General features: G+C 38.5%; 4 protein-coding genes across 7 annotated transcripts in view; 1 reads left to right on the plus strand and 3 right to left on the minus strand.

Annotated features, from left to right (window-relative positions):
• Nucleotides 1–3,704, minus strand: part of LOC128896130 (14-3-3 protein zeta) — a 49,786-nt gene extending 46,082 nt beyond the window's left edge. Inside the window, exon 1 of the mRNA XM_054159351.1 lies at nt 3,560–3,704. The gene's annotated coding sequence lies outside the window, so the exon portion shown is untranslated. The remainder of the gene's footprint in view (nt 1–3,559) is intronic.
• Nucleotides 3,598–5,381, minus strand: LOC128896137 (uncharacterized). Its single transcript, XM_054159360.1, has 3 exons — nt 4,686–5,381; nt 4,184–4,329; nt 3,598–3,739 (listed from the first exon to the last, which is right to left on the minus strand). The coding sequence occupies exons 1-3, from the start codon at nt 4,749–4,751 to the stop codon at nt 3,631–3,633; spliced, it is 321 nt and encodes a 106-aa protein (XP_054015335.1). The 5' UTR covers nt 4,752–5,381; the 3' UTR covers nt 3,598–3,630.
• A 214-nt stretch (nt 5,382–5,595) lies between these two features.
• LOC128896132 (mRNA turnover protein 4 homolog) lies at nt 5,596–6,834 on the plus strand. Its single transcript, XM_054159354.1, has 4 exons — nt 5,596–5,736; nt 5,899–6,203; nt 6,282–6,518; nt 6,590–6,834. Exons 1-4 carry the CDS (start codon nt 5,709–5,711, stop codon nt 6,743–6,745), a joined length of 726 nt encoding a protein of 241 aa, XP_054015329.1. The 5' UTR covers nt 5,596–5,708; the 3' UTR covers nt 6,746–6,834.
• Nucleotides 6,835–7,674: 840 nt separating this feature from the next.
• The window catches only part of LOC128896116 (phosphatidate phosphatase LPIN3), a 20,929-nt gene continuing 2,493 nt past the window's right edge, over nt 7,675–26,110 (minus strand). The window contains exons 2-12 of one of the 4 annotated variants that reach the window (XR_008461920.1): nt 16,852–17,773; nt 15,309–16,289; nt 15,109–15,239; nt 14,782–14,990; nt 14,329–14,508; nt 13,513–14,046; nt 13,086–13,420; nt 12,488–12,991; nt 12,302–12,405; nt 11,207–11,815; nt 10,189–10,329 (exon numbers count right to left, since the gene is read on the minus strand). Coding sequence is in view for 3 of the 4 variants with exons in the window: in XM_054159320.1 (XP_054015295.1) it covers nt 10,179–10,329; nt 12,302–12,405; nt 12,488–12,991; nt 13,086–13,420; nt 13,513–14,046; nt 14,329–14,508; nt 14,782–14,990; nt 15,109–15,239; nt 15,309–16,289; nt 16,852–17,040 (3,318 nt within the window). In the remaining variant the exon portion in view is untranslated. Of the gene's footprint in view, nt 10,330–11,206; nt 11,816–12,301; nt 12,406–12,487; nt 12,992–13,085; nt 13,421–13,512; nt 14,047–14,328; nt 14,509–14,781; nt 14,991–15,108; nt 15,240–15,308; nt 16,290–16,851; nt 17,774–26,110 lie in introns of all 4 variants that reach the window. The other 3 variants (XM_054159321.1, XM_054159320.1, XM_054159322.1) reach the window with 3 other exon arrangements.

Genomic DNA, 26,110 nt, shown 5'->3' on the forward strand with positions numbered 1-26,110 from the left:
CCACTACGAGCTCGCTCGAACGAATCGTAGGAAAGAATGCGGCGACCTCTGCGACTGAAAAACCTCGTTCGTTACGCAAATACGTACGAGGAGCTACGGATGGAACGTCACCGACGTGACACGACGAGACGTGGACCCGAGCGAGCGAGCGAACAACGGAAAGACGGAGTACGCCTGTCGTCGGCCTTGGCGAAAAGAGTAGACCTCGGCAGTTGGAGTTGTTCGATGACCGAGAAAGAGTAGGGGAAGAGAGCGAGAAGGAGAGTTCATGGTCCCCCACTACGAACGAACCGTCTGTCTTCCGCCAAAATTGCCGATTAACGTTATTCTCGGTTCTGATGGCAATTACGTAGCAAACGATCGCGCGTTTTACGTAGCGAACGAAACAGCTTGCAACATTGAAGGCATCGCGGGTCCGACATCCGATAATCACCGTTAATTATTACGTTAAATCAGGGCCGGCGCAAGGCAGGTTCAGCGCGTTCGCCGGAACCCGGCCTCGCGTTTTAAAAGGTCCCGCGATCTACGAGAATTACTGAATTAAAAGGTACGGATTTTGATTAACTTTTTACAGACTGATGATACCATTAACAAATGGAAGCAATTTCTGCTGAGATGCAAGACATTTTTTTAGTAGCGATGATTAAATTCGAAAGGAGTGTAAGCGTGTGATATACAGGGTGTCCCAAAAATGTTGTAACACCTTGCAAGAGGGGGTTCGGGGGGTGATTTGAAACAACTTTTTCCTTAGCGAAAATGCCCGAGGCTTCGTTGAGGAGATATTAACGGAAAACACTGACCAATCGGAGCGCGAGTATGCCGGTGGTAGGCGTGGCTAAGCGCTAGGCGGCCGCGCTCATACGCTATCGCGAGCGCTCCAACGGCATACGCGCGCTCTGATTGGTCAGTGTTTTCTGTTAATATCTCCTCAACGAAGCCTCGGACAACATTTTCGCTAAGGAAAAAGTTGTTTCAAATCACCTCCCGAACCACCTCTTTCAAGGTGTTACAACATTTTTGGGACACCCTGTATAATATGGTAAGTGTCTGAGTGTATGCATGTATGCGATGGTTCCGTGGGAACGCGGTGTGGTTTGTTTATTAATAATTCGGAGTTCAGTTCAGTTAAGACAATTGTAAGAATCAGACATTAAATAATTCGTTATCAAACTGTTACGTTTAAAAGTTATTAGATCCCTACAGGAGTAACAAAAATCATCAAAGTATTATTATTTGATATTCATTTTATAAAAAATATACAGCATTTGTAAATAAATAATTCCTCGATGTAAAATTCAAGTGTACGATTTGAATGTGAATTCAAGCCCCGCAAAAGGCACGCCGGCCCTGCGTTAAGTTATCGTAGTATATTATTTCGGTCTCGAGCAGGACCGTGACGTGGCAAGGGCAGGTGGAGAGTAGGCTACTTTGCAATGACGCAGGTGCCGGGAACTCTAGCGCCGACCCTGATTCCTATGACGTTCAAGTTCCTACCTTTGCGTTGAGGTTAGGAAACTGTTTAAAAACCTAGTGTTCTTTGGGTAAAAAAGACCAGATACGTCTAAACTTTGATTATAATAGCGTTAATAGCTGTTAATGTATCTGCTTATCGACGTTCGATAGTACAGCACAGTGGAAAAGAACGAAGACGGATTCGCGCGACACACCGGTCAATATCGAGTTGCTACGCGACAAGTAATTCGTGCATTGTTGAACAACGTTAAAAACAAAACTCGAATGATATACGAATTCTATACAGGGATCAACGATTCCGAATCGATTTTTTAGAAAATTCCCTTTTCCTTGAATTTTAGTTTATTTTTTAATCTCATTCCTGTAGGAGTCTAAAGGAAAAATAAGACACGGGGATTCGAACCCACGATCCTCGGATCCACAGTCGACCGCTTAACCTACAAGACCAATCCCTTACCCTACGTATCGTGTTCTTATTTGAGTCTTTATTGTTAGGTATGGGAGGCGCGGATACTACATTTCTGCGTCGATTCTCGTAGAAACATCGAATCGAACATCCCTACCCGAGACGCACCGAAGCACCATCGAAGGAACGACGATATCGGTTCACTTGTCAAAGGGCGTGTATGCTCGTCTCGAGCGCGTGTACGTCGCTAGGAAGAACGCGTGACGCGTGCCTATGGTCTTTATCGCGATTTCAAGCGTAAGCAGGTCGGATATCGTGCGCGAGAGAACAGGCAAAAGCTGCCACGCAATGTATCTCCGATTTCTCCGTGCCGTATAAGGGGTCAAATATCGGGAGGAAAAAAATCATTCGGCGAGAGAAACATCGACCGTGTATTTTGCATCTGGCGGCTGTCATTTCGCGAAACTACGCCCGTAAACGTTGATAATCGAAAGCACGTTGAATCATCGTGTACGTAGACAGGGGAAAAAGAAGGGGAATAACTTGGAAAGATCTTTCGACGAACGAAAGACAATTTTCGTCGCCGGCTATATAACTAAGATGGCGGCAATCGTATTGTACGTTAGGGCGGGCGCGTCGTATGCATCCCAGTGTTGCCATGTCTACTGATTTTATTCCATTTTAGTACACTATTAAAAATTTCTATTCTTAAAGAATATTTGCGTTTATTTTCCCTTCTTACTGTACATCCATACTGTTTACGGTCTATATTAATCGAGTCTGAACTTGTACACTTTCTCCTAATTTTTGTTTAATGTTTCTATCGAGAAATGGTCTCTGTATTCTTCACACGTGTGAGTTACTTTTACGTTACGATACGATTTAATACGAGTTAGTATCCACCCATCGAATTTATCAGTATTACTTGAATAATCGATTAGTTACGTTAACACACATCACGGGGTAAGAGCAAGGCAAAGAAAAAGATTAAGAACAATGCGAATATTCCGAAGAGGTCGCTGACAAACGTTAAAAGCAAAAACACATTTGGATATCGCGAATCATGCATTATTGATAATATATCGACAGGTGAGAGATCAGTTATGGAAAGGTGTTCCGGATTGACACGAGTACTTCGTTCAACAGTCGTGAATTAGTATATAAAAAATACGAGATTTGTAAAAGAATCGTACTATAGAGCCAAAGTATGAAATAGCTTACTTCGCGTGAAACTTAATTTATATTTAAATATTGTACTGCCTAATCTTTTTAGATTCGGGTATCTATTACAGTTTCATCGAGTGAGGTTGGTAACACTGGTGCATCCGTGCCGAGCGGCAAGCGACTGCCTTCACGACGATCCAGCATCGCACGGCAACCTAACGAACTTTGCTAAAACGATGATTCGCACGACGAACAATCAAGGCGATTCGTATACCGCACGTTAACGTCGAAACGATTGTCTCGATCGCGAAAACTCGAAGAAACGAACCGAGCGTATAGGTTATTTCGAGCGATACGAGAAAATGATATCGGCGGATTGCATGGCTACGGGGTTCACACGGCTCGCAGTCGAATACACTTCGTGTTAATTGCGACCGATATCTCGCGAGACATTGCATTCGGCTGCTTTGTCTTACTCTCACGCCCGAACAGGATTCTACAGAAAATGAGACTCACCTTTGGAGAGTTGTGAGCGGCCTAGAAAATCGAGGCTTCGGTGAATTCAACGGCTCCCGTCCACTACGATCTCACAGAGTGCACTGGCGCAACGAGCGGAAGCCGCCATCTTGAACTGCGTTCACTTGACGCTTTCCGTTGGTTCGAAAAACACTTTCACGTTCCCGCCAATTCTTAAATCTGTCGACCACGAATTATTAACCGATTAAAATTTTAACTATTTAACGAGTATATTTTAATATTCGATACGTTTTAGAATTTATTGAATACATTTTTGAAAAGAAAAATTACCGAAAAATTTCAGTCCCGTTTTACTTGGAATGTATTCGTCGACGTACGTTTACTTACTGTTGAATATTAGATGAACGCGTGTTTTTGTTAAATATGACGAAGAACTGAATTAATTGAAACGCTCGATAAAGAGAATAAATTGCTTCGAACGACATTTTTATAGAATAATTAAATTCATAAATGTATCCCGTTATTTACGATAATTTCGCTAATTAAAAGTTGATCGGTAAATTAATAAATAAGTAAGTTACGAGACACGGGTTAGCACATGTGTCCAAGAGCTTCCCCCAACCCAACCCTATCCGAATGCGCGTTCTACGACGGCGCAGTTACCTTGGTGTGCTCTGCTCTACGCTCTGCTCTATACTGACGTCTTTCTCTCTCGGCTGCGGTCTGTGGAAGGGGAAGGGATTGCGTGAGGGGCTCGGCCCGCGAACTGGTTTACATTGATGCCATACACACACTCTCAATGTTAGAACCTGAAACATTGATACAGTTTTATTCGTTAGTAATATAAACATTGTTTGAATATGAACATTGTTTATAATGAAACTAAAATATTTAATAAAAAATATACGTAAAGCTCGATGTATAGGATATCCGAAAAAATAATATATAGAGAAAAGAAGCATGTAAAGAGGAATTATTTCTGTTACATAACTGAATTTAAATTTAATTTTATACATAAATTAATGAGAGTGTTTCCATAATGAACAGTATAGGCCAGTATAGTCAGCATAGATTCTATTGAAAGGGTAACAATTGAACGTCTAAAACGATGTTACGGATTATTTCTACTAGTTAGGTTGTTTAATTAAAATTTTGATTAATATACCTTTCTGCGGTTCAAATTTTCTGATTTCAATACAGCAGCTAATGGACACGCGATTGGTATCGCCATCTAGCGGTGGTCAGGCCGAACTAATTTTTCAGTGATAGATTTCTTTGACACTTTAATATCTAGTTATCCTTATGACCAATTTGAAATAACATTGAATAATAAGTGTAGGAATTAATAAAATGTCCAGTAAATCCGTGATTATGCCAATTTATCATTTTGAAAAATATTTTTTAATATTGGTTTTGTGGCGCCATCGGTGGCAAAACGCCCAAGTTAGTTCCTAAGATAGTTCCCACTGGTCCTTCTAGATGGCGCAACCGACAACTTTTTACTAATTATTTTTTATTTGACATAAATGCATAATTAATACGATTCTTTGCTTCATAATGCTTCGGTATATTCTTCTAATATAGTATTTACACATTTATTTGCTTTTATTTATCTGCAGTAACAATTATCGACGTTTTACATCGTGCCGCCATCTAGCTGAAACATCGAGAACTATTTTTACTACAAACTTGGACCTTTTGCCACCGATGGCGCCACAAAATCATTCATTTATTTATTTATTTGTTTAAAGTGCGTAATTTATTATACAAAGTTATTGCACTACTGCTCTTGCTTTTCATCTATTGGGGCCCGCTGACCCCCCCTCTAGCTCGGGTACCTCGGGGTTGCTAAGCCCGTACTGTAGCTACAAACAAGCTACAGCCCCTGAGGGCACCGCCACAAAATCAATAAAATATTTTAAAAAATGATAATTTGGTATAATCACGCATGCCCTGGCCATTTCATTACTTCCTACACTTATTATTTAATTTTATTATAAGTTAATCATAAATAAAATCAGATATTAGGAATATAATAAGTGATATATATAAAAGAATTAGTTCGGCCTGTTGACCGCTAGATGCTAGACAATTTCTGTGTCCATGAATTGCTATGAATGAGCACATGTTTACGCATTTGATAACGTCGAATGTATATACTTGATTTATAACATATTCCTGTAACAAAATGCCGAAATCAAAACGAGATAAGAAAAGTAATATATCCTGCTACGCATGATCTTATTATTAGTCTTATTTTTATAAATATGTAATTTTTAAACTAACCTAAAAGTATTTAAGTAATATTTAAAATTCAACTAACAGTAGTTTATCGAAGATTTCACGTGTTAAATAACCAATAAACTTGTATTTTACAGTATCTCTCACGAAAACAAGCAAAAAAGGACTCGTCTTGAAGCAACAAATTGTCGAAGATGTTAAAAATTGTGTCGAGAAATATTCGAGAATATTTCTCATATCTGTACACAACATGCGTAACAATAAACTTAAAGACTTGAGAGCCGAATGGAAAGACAGCCGATTTTTCTTCGGTAAGAACAAAGTGATAGCCTTGGCTTTGGGCAAGTCACCGGAAAACGAAGTTGCAGAAGGGATACATAAATTATCGAATTCATTGAAAGGACAATGTGGTTTACTTTTCACAAACAGAACCAAGAAAGAAGTATGTTTTTAATTGATAAAGTTTTACTAATTACTCATGAATGTATGTGTTAATTATACAAATTGATCTCTTGTTTAGGTATTAAAATGGATGGATGAATACGAAGAAATAGATTATGCTAGATCTGGTTTTATAGTAAGTGAAACTATAACACTGCCCGAAGGGCCTATGCCAGATTTTTCACACAGTTTAGAGCCCCATTTGAGACAATTAGGAATGCCTACAGCTTTGCAAAGAGGTGTGATAACATTGATAAAAGAGTATACAGTATGTAAGAAAGGACAAGCATTGACTCCAGAACAAGCAAGGATTTTGGTAAATATGACAAACTACATTTCACAAATTAACTTAATACTGGATCAATGGACCAATGTTTCTTGTTTCAGAAATTACTTGAAAAACAATTGGCTACTTTCAAGTTGACTCCCTTAGGCGTTTTTTCTAAAAAAGATGGATATAAGAAACTTGCTTCTCAAGATGATGCTAAGGAGAATATAGATGAGATGGATGTAGAAGATACAGAGGAAACTGATAATACATGATCAGCATGCTACTAACCGAAACCATTTTCAATTTGTATATACATGAAGGTATTTTGTATATCCTGTACAGAAATAAATTTTTCACCCTATGAATCTATTATGATTAAAATCCTGAAGTTATCCAATATCCATATAGTTTTGGAAACAACTGATATAAAATTATGAAGAACTAGGTTTTCCTACCTTTTATAAAAATTAAAATTATGTAACGTTCCGTTTATAATAATCGCAGTTTTTTTTTAAATTCTCTCGCGAACATAACTATGTTAGTAGTATATTTTACCATATTTTGGATAATCGGAGTTTTATGGGTGAGTCATAAAATCATCGCTATAACCTATATCGATATTAAATATTTATCGTGCAGTGAAACATTCATGGATGGAATTTATATTATTTAACTCGATACGTATAGACCGTGTACTATTGGTGTTCGGAAAATCCCCGGAATAATGGCCGCAAAGTTATCTTTGATGAAAATTCCAATAAAAAAGGTAGCGCTTCGTCCATCGAGTCCTCCGATGCATCTGAAAATGAAGAAACTATAAAGCGTAGCAAAAGATTAAAGTACGAGGTATAAGTAGTCGGTGACACGGGCGTTAGAATAGTCTCCAAGTTTCACCTAGAGATGGGTAGAAATGTATTTGATACACGTCACGTTAGAGTATATAGCGATATTTTTAGATTTAACAATTTCAAAAAATTTTCTTAATTGCAGTTTAACAATTTAAATTTTCTTAATTGCATTTAACTCAATAGCAGACTAAAACGCGCTGGCCAAGTTGGACATCGATGAACGTTTTATAATGACATGACAAGTAATCATTTAAATTTTCACGTTGTCGAATGGTGGTGTCCCAATACACCTAAGCATGTACGTCTACGAATATTTTTATACTAAACTTCCTAAGTTTATAGTCTAACGATAATTATCCCACTAATTTTCGTTTATTGTTTCGATAGGTACAAGGTATACGGTTAATACAGATAGGAGCTTAGTTATATATAATGATGGACTGTCATAAACCAAACTCGCGATAGTACGAAAATCGATAAGTATTATGCCACATCACAGAACATACAACCATAAAGTTTCAAATTTCATAACATATTCGATAGAAAGTAAAACGTGTGTAACGTAGTGTATCACATATATTCTTGTTTAACGATGAATGCTGTTTATTGCTCGAAACAAAAAATTGATCAATAAATTGACGTAAAAGAATCCGAAAACGAGATATTAAATTAACGAACTCAACGATCAGAAAATATTCTATAAAATTTATTCGGTACGTAGAAACATGCTTCGTGTAAATATGTACTTATAAATGTTTATTTATTTTGTCAAGCAGCACGTCTATAGGCAGAAGAAAGCATTCGAAACTTTATTCCGCGATTTAATTGCCGCTAAAGAATACCGAGATCTGAATTGGCGACGGGTGCTAAGACCACGTATTCGAATGCTTCGTTTCATTGGACCGATCTAATCGATAGAATTTACGTCGATAATTGTTCAGCGTCGCCTGTATGAGAGCACATAAAATTTGTCTATTAGAAACGAAGCTATAAATAAATTCGAATTTATTTGTACTAAGTATATAACATAATTAACAAAAGAGATAAAATAATACTAAAAATTAAACATTTACTAACTTACAAATACCGTCCTACTACAATTAAAATTGTGTACACACTTTATAAAATGAGAATTAACGTATTACCAAATAGTACGGAGAACCAGTACTGTTACTTTCACTGTTGCCTCTTTCGTTCATTCCCCGTCAATTCAGATGGAATTCGTGATTCATAAAGAACAATATTTTTGTTTGTTTGTATTAAGCAAAAAAAGTCGACACATCATTTAGAGTACGATACATTGTGCCGTCGTCGAGTAACCTGCATCCAATTAGCGCCATTTGCATCCGGTCGAGTAAGCGTCGGAATATCGACATTCCTTTGTAAAATTGTTTACTTCAAGTAATATGAGCTTTCTATATGTATTATCAACAAACCCATTCCGAATACGACTCGCTAATATTCGAAACTGAAAATACTTTCAAACTCTATTCTTTGGTCGAACAAAATTGTACTTTCTCACGTTTAAATGATACGAGCTAAAATATAAAAGGAAAAAAAAATTGCATTGTTTTCGCTGTTATTGTTGTAACTGTAGTATTGTAACGGGAAACGATAGCTTATTCTACTTCACTAACGCGTACCTTGAGATGATGCATTTTGAAAGACACAGGCGTTGTGTGTGTGTATGTGTGTGTGTGTGTGTATGTGTGTTGTGTACGGTGTCGTTAAAAAAACGACGAATCAAGAGCACATTTACATTAAACAGTGAAACTTACACACTGCCTATAAAAAAAAAGGAGTATTTCGACATACGAAACTATACAGAAGCATCTTCCTCCGTGCGAAGTCGTAAACTTAACTTTGTACACTGTGATGATTTCGATCGTTTATCTGACAAGCGTTGGTTTGATCGAAATATCACAATACACAAACGATTACATCCTAAGATATGGCAATCTCACAGCACACTAATTCAACAGAGATCTTGTATAAAAATAAATAAGGATTTCTTTAACGAAATATTCGACAAAAATAAAACTAAAATAGTTATGTTAAATTATATTACAGTTTTTGATTCTCCTGTGGTAGAACAGTTACGATTAAAACGTAACAAATTTCGCCTAACACGATAAGTTCACCGAAAAATAAATGAACGGAACGCGAATTAATTTGAACTGTCCTGGGGTGCCTATTAAACGAGACATTATCCTCTAGCACCACAAATCGTTTTTTAAACGCAACGATTACAAAACATAGTCGACCGTATTATATGCAAGCTTATCACCATGTCGTAATTATTCATCGATATCGTGAATGTTTTTAACATCGATCGACAACGTGTAGAATAATATTCTATGGAAAGATGCGGACCACGGTTTCGCGAAGCATTGTACGCAACCGATACACTTCGACCTTTTTCAAGCCTGTAATTACGTATCGAGTTTCGTTTGTTAAGTTAAGGAGACACGTGTCGTCGTCTTAGACTGACGTAATTCGATCCTAAAAGAAATTTCGAGTCGTTAGTAATTAACAGTCTTCTATGCTAAGAGAATTGGAATGTACTTAAATTCAATCATAAATGACACGTTCGCGCTGTTTTATAAATCACTTCAGATCAACGGCAAGAACTGTCGCGGATACATATTTTCGTCGTAGATTGGTGCCCCTGTCACCGAACCGAAACGCATCCAATGTACCAAACCCTATGATCGCGTTCCAAATATATTAAAAAGTCGCACCAGTCAAGAACACTATAGCCGATAATACATGGAGTACAAAAAGTAGCTAAATATGACGATCGTTTTCGTATTACGAACAAAGTGTCGTTTTGCCATTAAGCAAAACACGTTTAATCTTAGGTAGCTTGGATTTGAGCGTAAAGTTCCTCGAGCGGCGGCACTTCCGGTATTGGATCCCGCCAATACGCGAAAGAACTGAATTCATCCGCGGCATCCTGCCTTCGAGGTGGGAACAGATGATCAACTATGTAGCTCATGTTCGAGTATCTGGAAAAAATAACAAGAATATTTTTGCGTGTTATTATTGCTCATTTTACGCTACGTACGGTGATGAAGGTCGAAAAAAACACAGAAGGCAGAGGGCATACGGGGGCATGTTTCGTTACTGAGTTGGGCGTTATAAGGAAGTTTGAATGAATGGAAATTTAAATAAATATTAGGAGAAAAATGTGCCCAACTCTAGTCACAAAAGGTGAGAAACGCCCGCGCACGTTCCACTTAATTTAATACAAGGGACAAATTGTCGACAAGATATACATTCATTTGATCGTGTTACCTCGATAAGATCAAGGTCGTAAAATGTATGCACGAAATGATTGTTAAGGTGTAATCGAGACTACCTGTGCCTCCATCGAGGAAAAAACAAAATCCATTGGATTTCAAGCTTTTGCGACTCGATGGAATCTGATCGGTCGAGCGAAGATTCTGTCCAGCAGAAACTTCTCATGCAAAAAGTTAACGGTGAATTTTATCGAGAAATGACTGTTCAGCGAAACTTGAAGAAGCGATAACTAGGATTTCTCTCTCCATGCGCAAATTTGCAACTTGCATAGGTAATATGTTCGAAGTACTTGGTTGAAAATTCGTGCACAGTCAAGAAAATGTACAAACCGTTTCTATTTTTCTACTGTTTGTCGTAGTACACATCGACGCATCTCAAACATTTTGTTTCGAGAATGTTCAATATGCGCTTGGTGAACGTATTATTAATTTCAAATAAACTTGCGCAGGTTATACGTAGCGACAAAATCCATTCGGATTGTATCATAACACATATAGGCGATGACAAAGTTAGGATCGCTAAAAATGAATGGACCGGTGAAGATGGAAATGATAAAAAAGCAACTGTGTAACAAGTGCTTACCCTATAAATCATAAGAAGATAGAAGTTGTTGCACAACCAAATACCTCAAAACATACTAGTCACGACAAACTAATGGAATTAGAGTACTAGCTATAACCACCCTCGAAAGACCATTGCCATTGGAAAAGTTATTTTTATCTAAACGTGCAGGTACTAACTCTCCTCGTAAATCTCACTTGTAACGCTATGGAATATGCCTATACTATAATAACTATAATATGCCTAACACAACCCTAACACCTACATACCGATATACGCGGATACGTTTCATTGTGTACAAATTACATACGTGACGCGTATGATTGATCTAACATCGACTCACTAAAAAACTATAAATTTATCGCTAATTTTTTTTTTTTTTTTTTTTTAATAAAAAATACATTGTATGGAATATACTATTCCAGTCATGAGGTAGCAAGTCAATACGTATGAAATAAAATTCAGTACCAATGGCACTACTATACTGTTCTGCAATTGTATCGTTATCGAAACATAATCAACTGAACTAATAGAATGAAACAGCTATTATGGTTGTGTCGCCATCAGTAGGTGTTTCGCACGGGCAGTGGCGGGAATAACTCATTGACGATATCGCACTGACATGCGTAGCTGCAATCACAGAAATATCCGACCTATCAGTATATCCTTTCTTTTCAATCACCAGAATGTAAACACGTGTGCCTTTTTCGCTTTCGCAAATACATTCGATACGTAGGTTCCTGGTTCCTTTTGCGTCCAGATTACCATTAACAAATGCTAGTCGAAGGAGCAGTTTATTAATTTTCATTCGAATCACATTCAGCCCAAAACGCTAGACTGACTCCTCGACGAACTAAATGCTATTCTATCGCGTAAAAATGCACTAATGGGCGCATAAACTTGTCAAACTAATATGTAAATCATGCAACAGACTTTAACGTGTTTAGACATCTCGATAATCGAACCGATGACTTCAGAACCGCATACAAAACAATAAAAATTAATATCAAATATTGAACTAAACGCTATGTATGCGTGTTCATCTATTTAGTCGAACAGTACTAAAGTGTAAATTAGTAGAAAGAACAACGATAATGAAAGTACATGGTTACTTACGATGATTGGAATGTCTGCGTCAACTCGTGTTTTAATTCACCTCTGTGATTTATAGTGAATATCCGCATAGTCGGAATTCCTACAGCTCGATATGCCCAAACATCCTAAAAAAAAAGTTAAAGAAATTTGATATTAAATATATAATTCGAATAAAGTTCGGTAACAAAGATTAAGAAAAATATGTACATTAATTCTGTTTCCGTAACCAGCGTAGAAAGGCTTCGAGCCTTCAGGAAACAATGCTTGAATATCGCTGAGACAGGATATCTTGAACTCTTCGGGTTTCTTCTCGATGACTTCGCGGTGGAATGCTGAGATTAAGCTGGTAGGGTTCAAAAGCAACGGCCCTTCGGGCAGCGACAGGTCTCCCTGCTTGATGCTCTTCAGGTATTCTCTGGTAACTTTGGCTTGTCCAATCGCTCTCGCTGAGAGGTATAGCAATTTGTAACCGTTGTTTTTAATTTTCGTGAACAACTGAGCGACTCCCGATTGAGCCCAGTCTTTGCCAACGATCGGTAGTATGTGACCCAGTACATCAGACTTCGTTATAGTGCCGTCGATGTCGGAGATGACGACCTTGTCGTCCCATCTCCATTTGTAAATATGACATTTACAACGGGTCGTGCCTTGATAAGCCGTTGTTACGCTGAACACAACTTCGTTGGCTCCGTCTTTTAAATTTAAACTCGCCTGGCGAAAAACAAATAACACGTCACGAGTCACAAGAGTTTATTATTATTTTATCGAAATGGGTAATGTATCGAATAACGGTACGAATACGTACTATTTGCACGGACGACAGTCTCAAAGTTTTACGGTATTTCTCGGTAGATTCATAATAAGATCTCCTTTCTTTGGGTATCTTGACTCCTTGCGATTTATTTTGGTTACTGTCAGAATCCTCGCTGCCACTGTACCCCTCGCCTTCCCTTTCCTGAGATTTCTCAGTGTCGACGATTTCTGACATTAAAGTTGTACATTGTTCCACAGTCTCAGTCTCAACGGACATGGAGTCAACGTTCTGATCAGTCTTTATTTCCCTGCGTGACATTTCGTCAATCGGAGTGCTTTCTTTCGTTTCGATCAATTGTTCTGAAGATTGTATCCTAACTCCGTCGGCTGTAACGTTAGGGATAAAAGTTATTGCTTGGTGTAAAAGTATGATTGAAAATTGACGTTTTTCGGCGAATAAAAAATAATAAGAACCTTACTTTGACTAAGTTCCTCAGATTTTTTAGGCGGTTGAGTAGAACGTCTCCATAAAAACCACGAACTGTAACCGCTACGAATTTCAGGCTTGCCACTGTTATCCTCCTTTTTCTCCTCGTGCAACGGCAACGGCATGCATTGCGCGTACAAATTTTCTATTGTACCTTGCGGCAAGTGTCTTTGGAAAACTGCATAGGTCATTACGATCGGGCAAGCGGTAGACCAATTGTAAAATTTGTCGTTAATCTTTACAACTAGATTCGGGTTCTCGTATAATTTTGGATCCGAGCAAATATCCTCGAAATGAAGCAAATTTTGGTGAAAGGCTTCTTTGCCTGGACCATTTTCGGAGTCTAAACCACCACAAAGGGATAAACTAATATCCATATTGCTGTCAAATACAGAATGTTTTGGTTCCTCAAAGTCGCTGTCCAATGATTTTGGCCCACCCATAGCACTCTCAACGCTGTTTGGACTTTGCGGTAGACTTGGTCCATTACCTGATTCGGTATCTTCTTCGTCCATTGCTTTTCCGTCTGAAAGAAAAGAAACCTGATTATTTCAATTTCTGCATTTTGGACACGTTACCTGACAACCACAATTCCATGTGTTATAAATATCAATATTTGAAATATTAGTAGTCATTTACACAATAAATTGGCATACATTGCAAGTACTTTAATCAAATGAAAAAGCAAAAACATTCCAGAGTGTAGCAATTTTTAGCAAGACGTCACACATTATATTAATAAAGCGATTAGTAAGTAAAACAAAATAAACTAAACCAGAACAATGAATCATCCGCTATTTATTTATACCTTTAACCGCCGTTGGACCTCTGTGAGATGAAGGGAAATAGAGAGCAGCGACTTCGGGATCCAGTTCGTCAGCATTAATATCGCTAAGATAAATTCCCTCTGATTCCGGGTTGTGTCTAACACGAGAGGTCTTCTTCATAAACGAGAACATACCACTGAGCATTGATCGGTGTGCCTCCGCTACCATTAAAAAAGCAGTTAGCAAAATGTTAGTCTGAAGCGTGTGATTCGATGCTTATTACGAATTCGTGTAATAATGAGAAAGAATGTGAAGGTTAGTATTTGACGATACATGACATTACAATTGAGAACAAGAAAATGAATTCATTTAAATGCGCAAACATCTACCCAATTGATTTCCTTAACAATATATGTACGAGACAATCGATTTAACAAGATGTAAACATTGTGCACGATGGAGCAATAGAAAGAAATATAAACGAGTTTACTAACTGTTGTTCGGTTGATTGACAGCGATCGATGAATTTAACGAATTTCTGTGAGACGAGTGTGTCGTGTCGAGAGGTAGACTTGGCAATTCTCCCCATCTCCAACTCTGTTGATGGCTCTTGTCTTCTCCTTCTGTGCCTTCCTGCGTGATTTTGCGCATCTCAAACTCTGTGTCAGACTGAACAGGTGAACATGGCCTGGAATCCTGATTCCTATTAAATGCGATGATAATAAAAGAGTGCGATAATTAATTTAACGTGTAGAGTTTCGTGAATGGAATTCCCACAATATGTATAGTACAATATTATAAATATATTTTAACAGACTTACTTTGTAACTTCGGTATCACTGAAGAAATGGAAATCCGTTTCAGGACGTTTATCCGCCGTTTCTTGCACTGACGTCATAGTTTCAGCAGAAGTGTTTTCCAATTCTATGACTGGATTTGGCCCCTTTAACATCTTTAATTAATGTACATGTCAATAATCAATGCAATAAATAAAATTGAATTATTTATTCGTATAACTTACAGATTCGCTGAGCGATTCGTCCGGAACAGATGCATCGTTTTCGCTCACTTCCGTCTGGCTGCTGCTGCCGTTGCTTGTTTTTCTATGAGATCCTTTTTTCTTCATGCTCTTCCTCTTGCGTTTTCTTTTCGTCGAATTACTGTTCTTGTTTTCCTCGACGCTCTCATCCTTCGAATTCTTTTTACATAACAAGTTCGATTCATCGCTAGACTTTTCCTTCCCACTGCTTTGCTCGTCGTTCGTGATCGGTCTGAAGTCGTTCTTTACCACGCTAATTTTGCGAATTCTGTCGGAAGAAGTCACAGCTACGAACGATTTAGGCGTCGACGCAGCTGGATGCGTTTCATCGTCGTTTATACCATCCATATCAAAAATTTCTTCCTCCGGTTTCAAGGAATCCCGTTTCACATCTTCTTTTATTTTCCAATCGCTCAACAATGCTTTCTCGAACTTTTGCCTCTGTTCTGCAGGCAATTCAGGGAAATTTTCTTTGAATAATCTTTCCTTGTCTTCGGTTTTCAGAGCCGAATATTGTTCGCGAATCATTTGCTGTTTCTGCAACGTCGATATATCGGCAAAATGTTTCCTGAACATTTCGTCCCTCTCTTCCACAGTTAAAGAAGCAATTTGGAGCCATTTTTCTCTATGTTCTGCTGGAAGATCCGAAAACTGTTCGATTAAGAATTTTTCCCTCTGGTTGGGCGGTAGAGCAGACATCTGCTCCCATTTCTCTTTCTCAATGGATAAAACGGATTCTATAAGAATCTTATCTCTCTGCTCTTGAGGAAGGTCAGAGAGTATGTTAAACTGTGTCGGTGGGAAACAGTTGTCATCTGGAATAGGCGAACAAGCCAGATGAGGTGGAATTTCTGTGTCTGTTGGAGAACCGTCAGAGCTAACTTCCTCTACAAAGAAAGCTTCTCCTGAGTCTCCCAGTTTCATGTGAATTTGCCTTGGTTCTCCATTTATTTCTATGTCCACCTATATAAATATATAAAAAAAAAGTAGTTGACAAACTCTTGAACGAAGTTATGTTGTGATTATCATGCTCTATAAGATTTTAAGTTCTATTGCTGACATTAACTACAAATCATTCAGTTAGCGTGTATTAAATATGCCAAGTGATTGTTATGCATGTCATCGCATATAATTTGACATTTATCCATAGTTCTCATGTCATCTGTTTATAAGGATATGAAATAGCCAATCATTGTTGTCTAGCGTATCTAATATTGAAACAGAATTGATATACGTAATACCACTAACAGATAGTGTCCTCTAAATGCAAAACAATATTGATTCCATATGTAGTTTAAAGAATTTTATAGATTTTATGGACATATTCTATGCTCCTCATTATATTCATTAATCAGATCAAATAACTTTACAAGCTAATTGTATATAAGATACTTGCTTACATATATTTTCATCTTCAAAAAGTGTACATGGGAGAATTATCTAAGTTAACAAGTGGCATAAGAGTCTGTATAATTTTTTATTTAAAAAAAAAAAAAAAAAAAAAAAAAAATTGACAAGCACTCACCACTTTTTCCCTGGAACGGAGAACGCCAAGTTTTCCGAAACGCACGTGAAAAGGCGAGCAAGTGAAGGATCCGTCCGGTTGTTCGACGACGACGACGTCTATGGCACCGGTCAACGTCGCCGCGTTGATCTCGTTGTAGAAGTCGCGAAAGTTGCTGATGAATTTACCGATGTAGTTCATGCTGTACATGTTTGATCGATATACGGCTAGAGCCACTCTTTAAACGAATTCCTGGTGAAAGATTTCACCGCGTCGCGACGTCTTTTATCGAGTTGCTTCAAAGCTGCCGCGACAGCGAAGGGACGTATCCCCTTAGAGGGCCTCCGCGAAGAAAGACGCACTGCTCGAAGTAAATCTCGTTCGAAAATTTACCTAACCATGCCGAGACAACGATTTTCGACGACATTCATGGAACACGCGAAACACGACGATTCCTCGTTGAAACAAATTGGAAACTATCGTCAACGCTGGAACCGAGATTTGACAGTTTTCCCGACTCGTAGAATCCAAATTCCGTCACTGATCCCCCCCCCGGAGAGTCGGTTGAGAACTATCAGATTCTCGAAGCCGGGTAAATACGTCGATCGAATAACGTACACAAGCGAGTCTTTCGAATGACCGTGTAGCACAGTTTGTCCACCGAAGCACGCAATTTACGAGCACGCGTTCGAAGTCGAAGGACAAGGAGAGCGATTCCTAGAAAAGCGGAAATTCGTAACACAGATCGAATGGGAATCCTTTGTTCTTCGAGGGTTCGTTGAGAAATCCGCCCGACCACCAGCAGACGGTAGTCGCAGTTGACGTTAAGCGGTCACGTGCCACGCCTCGGCCAATCCGAGCACCGATACGCGTCGGTCAATAAGACCCGATGCCACGTGACGAGATTCACTGTTTACCGCGTTCTTTGAATCGCACTTCGGACCTGAAACAGAAAAACAGTGACGGTCATTAGTCAGCGGGACTAATTTTATTCGGGACATTTATAACACGCTCGTACAGTGCCGTGTGTCGGTATTAGCGCAGACCAATTCTCGAAATAAGATTAGTTGTAGAGGTGAATATTAACCCTTTGCACTTGAGGCCTTTTTTTTTTTGCTTTCTTAGCATTCTATTGTCACGAATACTAAGCTTAGATTGACTTCGAAAATGAGATCTCTAATTTGAGATTTGAAAATCAGGTCACCTTTGCCTAACGACATTCATTTTATTGACACTGAGTTCCAAAGAAATTAAATCTAAAAAAAAATCTAGTGGTGACTAAGAGTCACCTCTCAAGTGCAAAGGGTTAACCATAACATTGTTACCTCACGGCAGTGATGAGCAAAACCCTAGGCTTCGAATAAACCTGAAGTTTTGCCGATGCGTTTGTCTCGTTTCTTTCTTTGGAAAATGTTCAAAAGAGGAAACGAGACGAACGTGTCGGCAAACTTCAGATTTATTCGAAGCCTAGGGTTTTGCCCATCACTGCCTCACGCAAACATACGACCACGTGATTTCCATCATAATGCGCTAGACTTAAATCTGACATAACGCCTTTATACTTTAGAGAAACTCGAGTGTTTGAAACGACTTCTTTCGCATCTGTGACTAAAATCTTATTCAGAGTGTCGCTCTGTGCCAATACTTATATTCGTTATATTCGTCTTCGAGCGCTATTACAAAAGTCTCATCTCTCGTTGCAAGCCCCTCCATGGTTCCCTACCGAATGACGTATTCCTTCCCTATTCTAATCGTTCTTGAACGCTTCGTCAATAACGCGGCTAGAAGTTTCAACGCGAATCCAATTTCGGTGAGTGTCACGCAGCGCGAATCGTGATACATGCGAAATCCTACAAGCGCGAACTTAAAACGAAGCTTAACGTTACGTAAGCTCCACGCGCTTGCTTCGCGTTAACGCGTCAAAGGTTACGGATTTTAGTAAAATCATATTACACTTCGTCGTGTTTATCATTTTTTTTTTTTTTCAACAAATTGATCGTTGAACTCTCACATCGGAAAGATTCCAACCGTGCCGTCGCCAACACCTTGGATTTCAAAATTTGCTTCTTTTTTAGTAAATTTACCAATACCGGAATTTTACGTATACCTACGAGGGAGTCATTTGACCCCTTGTGATATACGCGTTGATTTTTAGAAAGACATTCTTCATTTACTAGAGGAAATAATTCGCAATGTAACTTCCGATTACTAACGAAATTACTAGTATAAAATAGTCGATTAAAGAAATATTTACGTGCTTCCTTTCCGTTCATAAGACATTCCATATTTACTAAAGGAAATAATTTGCGATGTAACTTCCGATTACTAATGGAATTACTAGTATAAAATAGTCGATTAAAGAAATATTTATGTGCTTTCTTTCATAAAATTTTTTCGTTCATAAAATTTTAGCAGAATCGTGGCAGAGAATTCATCTGCTTGTAATTTTCGTCGTAACGTAATTTTGCATGCATGGTTCAACGTTCTCGTTCCACGAATGTGTTCGTTGCTAGGAACCATTCGTTCAATCCGAAGGGCTTCGGGTGCCCTCGGCTTTTCGCTCATCGGCGTAGATCGCTATACAGTGACGTAACTTGGCACACTACAAGATACACTTTCGAGTAATTACGAAATCGAATCAGTGAAAATAATTACACGAAGTTGCGTGTGTTTGTAGCTCCTTATCTCGTACCATACCGATTGAACTGTTTGTTATTCTTTTTCGCTGTTAGTAGTAATAACTTAATACGTTGTATTTGATATCAAGGGCATTGTTATTATTTTCTGTGCAATTAGAACTGTACCGATACAAACATTAAAGCAACGTACATCGACTACTTAACATATTGTTATATAATTTTATTATATCTCTTCGCTTTCAAACCTACAAAGAGCGTCAACAAATTTATCGATCTCAATTTTATCAGTTTCTGTGGAAATGTACGCTTAGATATGATAATTATGTTTTCTTAATTAACTTTTTAACGTTATTTTATCCCGCCCGTATCCAGACGTTCTTAAACCACGTATCGTTTGCTCGACTCCCGAGTAATATTTTCGATTTAATTGTAATCATTTCGTGCTCGTGGAGAGTGGAAATGTTGTAACAAATTTTGCGCGATCGAGACCGGCAGCAGTCGTCTCTGTTCATTCAATGAACGTCATTGCATAAGGATCGTATTTTATCGCGAGAAATGTCCGCAGATAATTGCGAATAAATTTAGAAGGAAAGATTAGAAAGCGTCGAGAGTATTCGAAACAGCGAATTTCGTAAATTCGGGGATAGTACATGAAATGAAATTACGTGAAGTGAAAAGCGTAGGAAAACTATGTTTCATCTGTTCGCTGTAGATAATGTATTACTCGCAGGTACGTATTGCGTAAAACTGGTCAGACCCGAAACTCTCTAGAATACTCTAGATGACCAAGAGTGACAAGTTGGACGAATTTCAAGAAATTCAATCGTTAGAACAATATTCTCTCGAGATTATTCGGAATTTTCCCGTGTGACGTTTCCTGTCTGTTGTATCGACTCTTTGCCTCTCTCTCTCTTTCTCTCTCCTCGCATTGACATTGAGAGACCAGGTGTAAACATCGTTAGCGCCCGGCAGAGTTCGATCGTTGACAGTCGATGTCGTCGATCGTGGCGCAAATTCAACTCGTTTCGACGTTACGAAATCTATGCGGAATATTCGGGAGTATTTTCACGAGATCGACGACTACGTATCGAGAATGGGAAATAGGGAAAGGTCGCAGTTGTCGCGGCTCGTAGAGGACGCCACCCAAAGGCTTCGCTGAGAACACGGAAGAAGAGAAAAAAAACAGCCGTTACCGAGCAGGAACAGCGTCTCTTTGTTGCGAGTCATGAGTTGCTCGCTCAAACGTTAGAAATAACGGTTCGCGATATGCGTAGGTTATGTCTAGGTTAGCGTTACAAATATACAGAGTGTCCAAAAAATGTTGTAACACCATGAAAGGGATGGTTCGGGAGGTGATTTTAAACAACTTTTTCCTTAGCGAAAATGTTGTCCGCGGCTTCGTTAAAGAGATATTAACGGAAAACCCCGACCAATCAGAGCGCGCGTATGCCGGATTGAGCGGCCGCTGTAGCGAAGGCTACGCGCTAAGCGGCCGCGCTCATACGCTACCGCTGGCGCTCCACCAGCATACTCGCGCTCTGATTGGTCGGGGAGCGCGACTACCTAGCGCGTAGCCTTCATACCATGACCGCTCCAACGGTATACTCGCGCTCTGATTGGTCAGTGTTTTCCGTTAATATCTGCTCAACGAAGTCTCGGACAACATTTTCGCTAAGGAAAAAGTTGTTTAAAATCACCTCCCGAACCACCCCTTTCAAGGTGTTACAACATTTTTGGGACACCCTGTATATAATATCGTAGCTAATTCTTTTACGACATACAAAAGTAACAGCAAAAAGGGCTGCACTTTACTTTGGCGGACCTAAAATTTTTAAGTATCTTTTACATAATCCAGTAGATTTTGTCGAGAAAAATCCGAAAATGCTAGTTTTAAGGCGCGGAATTCACTGGTTCACAAGTTATGAGCAGTTAAAAGTGGCATTTTACCATATTTGGCTGACACTTTCAACGCCATATTGTCTTGTCTTGCTATACCGTATCGGTAAAACAGATTCTCGATGGTGACGAACTACATTATGTACTACTTTTATATTGTTATGGCTATTTTCGAAAACTGTCATATTTCGAATTAACAGAGTTGCTTTGGGCCTATTTTCTCGAAAAGTATACGGCAGTAAATTTTCTCGAATAGGTGTGAGAATTCTAACCTTCTATACTTTGGTGTTTAGTTTCTATGAGATTTATTTATAAAAAGAACTATGTTAGTATAGTTCAACGGTCAAGTCACAGGCATCCGTGGTTAGCACCGACACCTGTCTGAATTTTACGAAACCAATAGGATTGACTGTCCACATTTCCCTTAACACAGGACAGAATACATGATGTTTAACGTTTATTTAAGTGCGTAGGAACTCCTACATTGCACTGTCTCATTGATACATTCGTGTTAAATGTCACGTCTTATAACTGGACTGCGGATCTTTATGCAAAATAAAATCTTCGCGAAAGTGCCTAGAAAAATCGAACCTAAATAGGAAATTATTTTATTCTGCAAATATTATAACATGAACTTTACTTTCAATCTTTTTTATATTCTTGCATATTGTGTGCATTTTGTAGTTTCTAGCACATTCAAATTTCCTATAAATGCACAAAAATCCGCAGTCTACTTATAACCTACAATTACAAGAATAAACTTAAATCAATTATTAAATCTATTTCTTTTAATTATTTAAAAGAAAAGAACTACGATTCCTATCATTTGTTTCTACCGTATCGTCATCGAGCACTACCGGGAAATACCGCGATCGATGGACGATGACCGTTGATCCACGAACGTGGCAATTGCGACATTGTACGGAGCTTCTACATGGCTTGTACTTCGCTTTATCTACCAAGCATTATAATCGCGTTACTCATCGGACCGAGAGTGACTCGCGACATTTTCAAACCGTGGGATGAAATTATTATTACCTCATCTCTCTTTCCGCTATAACGAGAAAATCTGACAAATTCTAAATCGATATCGAGAAAGTTTAGAAACGCGTAGCCAGCATTTCTAAACGAAACGGAGTGCGATTATTCTCCGTGCATAATTCCGTTCCGATAGGCAACCCCTTGCTCGTTGCATCAGATTACGACGCGAGTTTACGTAAGACCAGATTGACGGTTAATCGTGTACGGAGCTCAACAGCTGTTCGGACGAACAACGTGAAACCTGCTCGCGAATAACGCAGAACCTGCTGGCGAAAGTAAGTCGTTTGTAAACGCGACCTGCACCGGTCGCTCCTATCCCTCTTGAAACCTCGCATTCTGATTTTACTCTAAAATGGACAAAGTTATCGTATAATAGATAACGAAAGAAATTCGCGACCTCTGTTCGACCTCGCAGCTATATCGTTTGCGTGAAATGTTTCTTTAATCCTTTTATCCGATTGAAATGTTTATTTAAAATCGGATGTTCAGCGGTGCGTAGTTAACACTTTATCTACCGAGCTATTTAGAAACAGACTTTAAGTAAAAAAAGAATTTTCTACAGTATCATATGCCAATCTAGGCTGACAATAATTCCTCTATACTGTTACTGGGTACATTGAAAGCCAAGTCTGTTTCCAAACCAGGGATTCGAACCTTAACTCGTACCGTTAAGGGTTCCGGTACTTCGTATTATAGAATAACCCATCTAACCAGGTAACACAAGACATCTGTAACCCGAGTAACCCGGTTGTATGCGCGTTATAATAATACAGTAAAGGCCATAGTTATTACCACGTTTCTAAACGATAATCAATTTTATTTCAATATTGTCTGTTTTCTACTCTACTGTCCATGCGCGAGAAGAAGGTCATGCAAGTGCTTACATTTACTCGTATGTCTGTGTGTTCATATTTTGTATATATTTATTCCGTCTTTAACCTATGTCTGTTCATTGTACATTTATTATGCCAAATAATCGTTGAAGTTTAAAAAGAAAGTACAAATACCGTTTCTAACGACACTCTAAAATTAATCGATCCTACATTCATTATATACTCGTACATTTTAAACGATCTAGTTTCATTTGATTTGAATATTGCCTGTGAGTTCACATATCTTTTGACTTGTCTGGATGTCTAGGATGTCTTCTTCTACTAGTAACCCACTCCGAGCAGGTTAACACGTTGACCGCCAAACGAATATCCTTAAAAATTTCTGCTGATATTAAATATTATTTAGACTACCGAAATCTATGTAATCAAACGTTTATCGTGCTATTTATTTTCGTAACTACATCAAAATTCATGAATTTCATTTAAATTCATCTCCTTTGATGTCAACTTTTCAGAATAAATCTTTTTAGTTCTTGAGTGAGACCCATACATGGGTGACACGGCAATCTACGTGTTAACCCGCTCTTCCTACAATTCAAGAACCGTTCCCTCGTGGTTAGTATGGGTTACAGTAACCTTCCCTTCATTAACCGGGTTTTGGGTTAGGGTTCAGCAGCGGTTCGAATCCCTGTTCCAAACACTGAACATTGTTCGTAGACAACCATCGACACGGTGAATAAATTCGAACAGCTAAATATTGCAATTAAAAAGCCTAAAAAAAATAGGCTCCCGGTAAATAAAGTGTTAAGTATTGAAAAAGAATTCACGAAGCGAGAATAAAGCATCGAAAGGAATAGATAATTGAAGCCTTCAGAAAAACGGTTGGTTAGAAAGAGAAACTCTTACGTGTGCACGAGCAGGCAGTAAATAAATAGACGAGTCATGAAATTGCCGTTGGTCCCAGGTTGCGTGTCGCCACGGTCGATTAGAAGGTACGCGAGTATCGAGAAAAATCGTAGCTTCGCCTTCGAAAGAATCGTGACGCTGTATCAACGGCCGATAATGGCGTCGGTTTCCTTTTCGCACCAAGTACGATTGTTCGAATTCGCGGGGAGAAAGGAACGTTTTACCGAGTTCTGGCCGTTCGCTTTCAGAAACAAGCGGACGGACGAAATACCTCGAAGGAAACTGTTGGATGACCAGATTGCGGCTACTAGCTCGTACTATACCCAATACGATTCTCCTTATAAAAGATAGGAACTTAAAAGATAGGAATTTTCGTCGTACGTCTACTATACGTTACAAAAAAGTAATCATTACAATAAATGATTAGTATCATTACAATAAATGATTAGATGTTGGAATTAATTCTGTAAATTATATTCTCCTTACAAAAGATAGGAACTTAAAAGATAGGAATTTTCGTCGTACGTCTACTATACGTTACAAAAAAGTAATCATTACAATAAATGATTAGTATCATTACAATAAATGATTAGATGTTGGAATTAATTCTGTAAATTCATTGTTGATTTATAAAGAAAAACCAAACAAGTTCTAATTTCATCTTCGTTCTAGCCTTGTTATCTAACATAATAAAATAGCCAATAAGTATTTCTACTTTTAATTTCTCCTTCGTTCTTGTCTAGTTATCTGTCGTAATAAAGTAGGAATTAAATGTGTCTATTTAAACCAAAGTCCTAGATAAAGACACAGAATTAATGTCTACTCTGCAGGAGACGGCTCCATGGAAGGTTAACGTCTAACACGAGTTAGAGAATGGCACCTAAATTGGACGACGCATAGCGTCTGTCCTGGATATGGAATCAACGGGTTTACGAGTTTCTTGCCCTGACTCAAACAGACCGAAAACGACGTAGTTGGGAATAGAATTATAGACATCGTAAAGTAGCGCTAGACGTCGACACGGTACTGCGTTCACCTCCGAACTATTTTTTCCAAGTATGCTAGTTTGCGTATGTGCTGATGAAAAATTGCGTTTTTTCGCTACGTACGCGCGATGTGTACTGGTTAATTGTAATTTATTATGTAGCAGTCGAGAACTCGAGAATAACAGATGACTCACGTAACAACGCCCGAGAGTTCGATGTACAACGATTCGAAGAATCGCGTCTAGTCTACCGCCGACGTTTACACCGTTTACTTTCTTTCGATAAGAATTCGCGCGATGACTAATCGAAAATCTAGCGTGGAAAACGAGACTACTTAATAGTCGTTTGTCTAAACACGTAGCTCGTCGCGGTGACGAACGATTCTAACCTCAAACCGGAAGCGGCTTCGTAGAGAATCGTTAAACCTCGCGATTAACCTATCCGCGAACGTTGTACCGTGTTCGATGCAATGGAATTTTAGACGATTTATTTAGTTATTACTAGACTGCGGATCTTTATGCAAAATGAAATCTTTGCGAACGTACCTACGAAAATTGAATCTTAGCAATTTCGGAATTTGCACTCTGCGAATATTATAATATGAACTTTACTTTCAACGTTTTTGTACGTTATTGCATACTGTGTGCATTATGTAGCTTCTTTCACATTCAAATTTTCTGTAAACGCATAAAAATCCGCAGTCTAGTTATTACCGTATCCAAATTTCGTGCACTTACGGCACGAACTAATTTAGTAAATCAGGGCTTCTTAAATTATGGGTCGCGTGATTTTAATGTAAAACATTTAATATTCTCTTTTATTTACGTTATTGCGAAAAATGCAGTTTTTATGAAAAATAGGGTATTATCATTTTTCAAGCTATAATAAATGCAATTTAACAAATTTTCGCGCAATTTTCAATGTCGCATTTCTGTATGTTTTTAAACAAATTCTAAAACTATATTTTTTCATATGCGTA

This window comes from Hylaeus anthracinus, unplaced genomic scaffold (genome assembly GCF_026225885.1).
Source record: "Hylaeus anthracinus isolate JK02 unplaced genomic scaffold, UHH_iyHylAnth1.0_haploid 5, whole genome shotgun sequence".
In the NCBI taxonomy this organism is placed as follows: domain Eukaryota; kingdom Metazoa; phylum Arthropoda; class Insecta; order Hymenoptera; family Colletidae; genus Hylaeus; species Hylaeus anthracinus.